Raw genomic sequence first — 5,000 nt, 5'->3', positions numbered from 1 at the left:
TTTAGAAATTAAATCAATACCAGTTTAGTTGCTGAGTAAACTTGATAGCATTGAAATACTACTATTGTGGAACAAAAGGTGGATTACATTTCAAAGAATGCTATTTTTTTTTTGTCGTAAAGTATTTAGTCTTGGTTGACTTTCCCTTATAAATTTTGGTATTAAGTGTTTTTACCACGCTACCTTAGTGTATATTAGTGCATTCTCTAAATATCTGATTCTACATGAAAATAAGAATTGACAAATATATAGTAATGCATATTTTGATGTTTCAGGTTGTCTAGGGAAAACCAAAGTCAAATTCTTAAAGGACCTTCAGGAATACTTGATGAGTAAGGCAGATAGTGTGGACAGGTAACTTGACACTCTAATTATTGAGTAATTAATGTCTTTAGTGAAATATTAAGTTCTATCTTTAGTTATAATTATGGTTATTGGATAACAGAATGTGGTATGATATCATTGATGATTTTCAAATGTCTTTTTAACACATCTGTACATGTTGAATAACTCATGTACACAGAGCACAAAAGTATAATTTGCATTAGACTTTTAAACCAATAATAAAAATGCTTAATCAGGTATTATAATTTACAGAAATGCAGGTGTCGACCTTACCACACAATCTAGGGAGGAGTATGCCGCCGTCTATCATTTTAGAAACTTTGACATGAATGGTGATAAAGTTCTCGAGAGGAAGGAGAAAAAAGCTGCTAAACGATTCTTAACAAGGTACGAAGGGAGACAAATAAAGTGGGGGGAATGAAATAGAGAATGGGAAAGACTATATTGTTTATAGTAGTTTAGAATTCTAATTGTATAACAGAACTTAAGAATAGAGGTAAGATTAAGGCATATGAATAAATAATTAAATAAATAAAAAATCAGAACATAGAGTGAATTGAAATTACTTTCAGTGTCCCAAAGCTAAAAAGATGTGGCAGAAGAATCACCAGATACTGCGATGTGGACAAAAACCGGAAAATCTCCTTAGAAGAGTGGGTAGCATGCATTGTGGTCCCGAAAAACACTGGTGAGTAGCTCAGAAGACATCAAGTTACTTGAGATTTTCTTATTTGTATAGGAATGTACTTTGCTCAGTGGGACTAATATATTTTGTAGCAGTTTATTATAATTTATGCCATATTATGATACTAAATATAGAATCCTATTTTTGGCATTCTTGTTTATTTCCATCTTAGATGACAAAAAAAAAAAATATTTTTTTAGCAAAGAATGCATTGCTTAATTGATTTGTAATGGATAAAAATGTGAAGAAATCTTCAAAAAAGTTTGAGAAAAGTAAATAGAAAGAATATATATATTTCGGTGTTCTATTCCCTCTATGCATGACACAGTAGATTAGATATGTGTGTATGGAAGTTTACAGGTTATATTATAGACCTCCATAGAAAGATGCATTTGAGTGTTGCTTTTTGGGTGTTTAGAAACATACTGGTCAGAGTAGTAACCCCATATTCCAGTCTCGAAATCTGGGTTTTGTAGAATGTTGTCACTAATTCCTGATAAAAGAAGAAAAAAAAAAGTTTTTTTAATTTTTAGATGTACTTTGCTTTACATGTCTGCTTCTTTGCTATGATGCTAAGTCAGTAATGTACTTGATGTGCAACACAGTGTTCTCAACTCATATTTTTTTCTTCTAATCACCTGTAAGTTACATAATTAACTAACATCCAAACAGGATGGATACTTAAAAAAAAGAAAAGAAAAGAAAAAAATCAGGCAGGCAAACAGACTGATTTGGTGATAATCTGGCTTCCAGTGTGGCTCACTGATAATACCAAGACAAACAGATAGACTGAGTGTGAGACAGTTTGATTAATACATAGGTTGATAGGATGCTTTATTATTTAGCTCATTGTTCACTAACTGAGTGGATGTTCAAGTGCGTTGGTTGACTGTGCCAAAAATAGATTACAAGTCGACCAAATCCTGTATAAAATGTTGACAAGCAAATAAGACATACATCTACACACACACACACACACACACACACACACACACACACACACACACACACACACACACACACACACACACACACACACACACACACACACACACACACACACACACGCATACACACACACACACACACACACACACACACACACACACACACACACACACACACACACACACACACACACACACCACACAACATACATAATATATATATAGATATATATATATATATATATATATATATATAATATATATATATATAATATTATATATATATATATAATATATATATATATATATATATATATATATATATATATATATATTATATATGTATATATTTATATATATGTATACGTATTTATACACACACACACACACACACACACACACACACACACACACACACACACACACACACACACACACACACACACACACACACACACACACACACACACACACACACACACACACACACACACACACACACACAACCCCACACACACACCACACACACACACACACACACACACACACATATATGTATATATATACATATATATATATATATATATATATATATATATATATATATATATATATTATTTGTGTGTGTGTGTTTGTATATATACACGCATATACATATACACATTTATACATGTATTATATGAATATATATATATATATATATATATATATATATATATATATATATATATATAATATATAATATATATCTATATCTATCTATCTATCTATCTATCTATCTATCTATCTATCTATCTATCTATCTATCTATCTATCTATCTATCTATCTATCTATCTATCTATATATATCAAATAAATATATATATAGGTGTGTGTATGTGTGTTTGTTTGTTTGTTTGTGTGCATGCGTGCATTTGTGTCGTGTGTGTGTGTGTGTGTATATATATATATATATATATATATATATATATATATATATATATATATATATATATATATATATATATATATATATACATATTTATCTATATATGTATATCTACATATATATCTACTTATATATATACACACATATGTGTTTGTGTGTGTGTGGGGGGACATGTATGTATGAATTTATATATATTGGTGTATATATGTCTACTGACTATAAAAGAAATAATTGACTTACAGTGATATATTAGAAAAAACATAAAGGTATTTTATCAAAAGGAACCTGTGTATTTGATGCTGATGCACTCATGTAAGTTATTCTATCAGTGATGAATACTCTTTTTTATACATTAGTTCAGACAAGTTATATTCATACCGGAAGCCAGGAAAAAATGTGTTGACACTATGCACATGTTAATGTAGGGTCTTCACTAGATGCCTGCCTTTTTTCTCCTCTCTCTGTGTAAGGTTCTTTTTTTTTCTTGTATTTCAATCTTCCTTCAACATTTCCCCTCAGGTAGCAGCAGTGGTGGTGGTGTTCATAATGAGGCAAGAAGAAGAATTGAGGACAACCCAATTCTTACACACCTCAGAGCAGAGGACAAGGTTATTCGCTTGAAATATAGAAATTGGTAGAAGAACAGTTGCTGGCTGGTTTGCAGAGGTGGATATGTTGCACTCTGTGTTGGCCTTTGCTATATTGCAATTGACAATTAAGCACATTTTGTGGAGAAAAGACAAACAGTTATTATTGCCTGGCACTTATATCTGAAAATTATATTTTGAGTTAAAGAATTAAATAAATTGAGTCATCACTTTTGAGTGAATACCAAATGTGCATTTATGCTGCTAGTTCAAAATCATTTTAAAGCACCAGAGAATGGAAGTCATGATCTTCTGATATGCTTGATATCAGTTAACATAAAGAATATGAAAAACAATTAATGATGCATCATCATATGCCGTAAACAAGAACATAATTAACAAAAAATCCATATTATCATTTTTATATAATTCTTCCCTTGGATCAAACCTCCATTAAAAGATATTATCAAATATTCTGGTTTGTATTTTCATCCATTGTGGGACCTTTCATTCAGTTTGTATAAAACTGAGTCAGTGACAAAGATTTTCTGTGACTGATATGGATTATCTCAATATAATAATAGCATTTCAGAGTCTGCATATATATTTTTGAGGTGATAACAGTCTTATGCACAAAACTCAGTAATATTAAGGATTAGTCATCATCAGAACCAAAACATATATTTCAGAACAGATTTTCTTTCATATAACCTCTATGTTTTGTAGAAAAAAATAAAAGCAAGGGATTTGAAATGTCTGATAAATAAACGTAAAATGATAGTGAAGAACCTAATTTCAGTGCCTTATGGCATACACCCATAACTTGTAATAGAATTTTATGAAATGGCATCCATTCTATCACAATATAATTCTTATTCAAGATATTGAATATTTGTTATATCTTTACAAAATATGAACATTTATTCTATAAATAGAAATTTGCATAACTTTAATTATTACCCAACTTGTTGCAGTGCCAAGTCAGTGTGCTTTCTTGTTTATGCTTCTCATGTTTTTTTCTTTATTTTGTTTTGTTTTATACCATAATGAAAAAAGTCAAAGAAAAGAAATTGTAGTAGTTATGTTCTCTGTCTGAAATACACTGCTGCATAGAAGTGCCTCTTTTTTTTACATTAACTAGAACTTTAACAATACATATTGTTTTACATGTTCCCAAAGTACAGCAATAAATTACAGAAAACCTACCATGAATTACTTCAGCTGTGTTTTCAGTTGCCAGGCTTTATATCATAGCGGTAATGTCTGCTTTATAAAATACTTCTGCACTCACATGTTGCAAGGGATGCTTATATTTCTTTAGGAAGTGCCAAGATCACACCCATCAATAATTGATTTTGATCATATCTGTTCTTGCTATGCAGCTCATTCAGAAAGATGCATGGCTAATGATCTGGGTTGCATGCAAATGACAAGATTTTTGTTGGTGCTCTCTCTGAGATTATTGATTTATGAGTTACAAAAGATGAGAAAGAGATATAAAAAAATAT

General features: G+C 30.5%; 1 protein-coding gene across 1 annotated transcript in view; it reads left to right on the top strand.

The window, feature by feature from the left end:
• Nucleotides 1–3,513, top strand: part of LOC119573945 (SPARC-related modular calcium-binding protein 1-like) — a gene marked incomplete at its 3' end in the record, with an annotated part of 10,818 nt that extends 7,305 nt beyond the window's left edge. The window contains 4 exon segments of the mRNA XM_037921045.1: nucleotides 276–354; nucleotides 598–732; nucleotides 918–1,033; nucleotides 3,425–3,513. Of these exon segments, the coding sequence (XP_037776973.1) occupies nucleotides 276–354; nucleotides 598–732; nucleotides 918–1,033; nucleotides 3,425–3,513 (419 nt within the window).
• Between the last annotated feature and the right edge of the window lie 1,487 nt (nucleotides 3,514–5,000).

Source organism: Penaeus monodon, chromosome 6 (genome assembly GCF_015228065.2).
Source record: "Penaeus monodon isolate SGIC_2016 chromosome 6, NSTDA_Pmon_1, whole genome shotgun sequence".
Lineage (NCBI taxonomy): Eukaryota > Metazoa > Arthropoda > Malacostraca > Decapoda > Penaeidae > Penaeus > Penaeus monodon.
The sequence above is the reverse complement of the archived record's forward strand: the minus strand, read 5'-3'. Positions and strand labels throughout refer to the sequence as shown.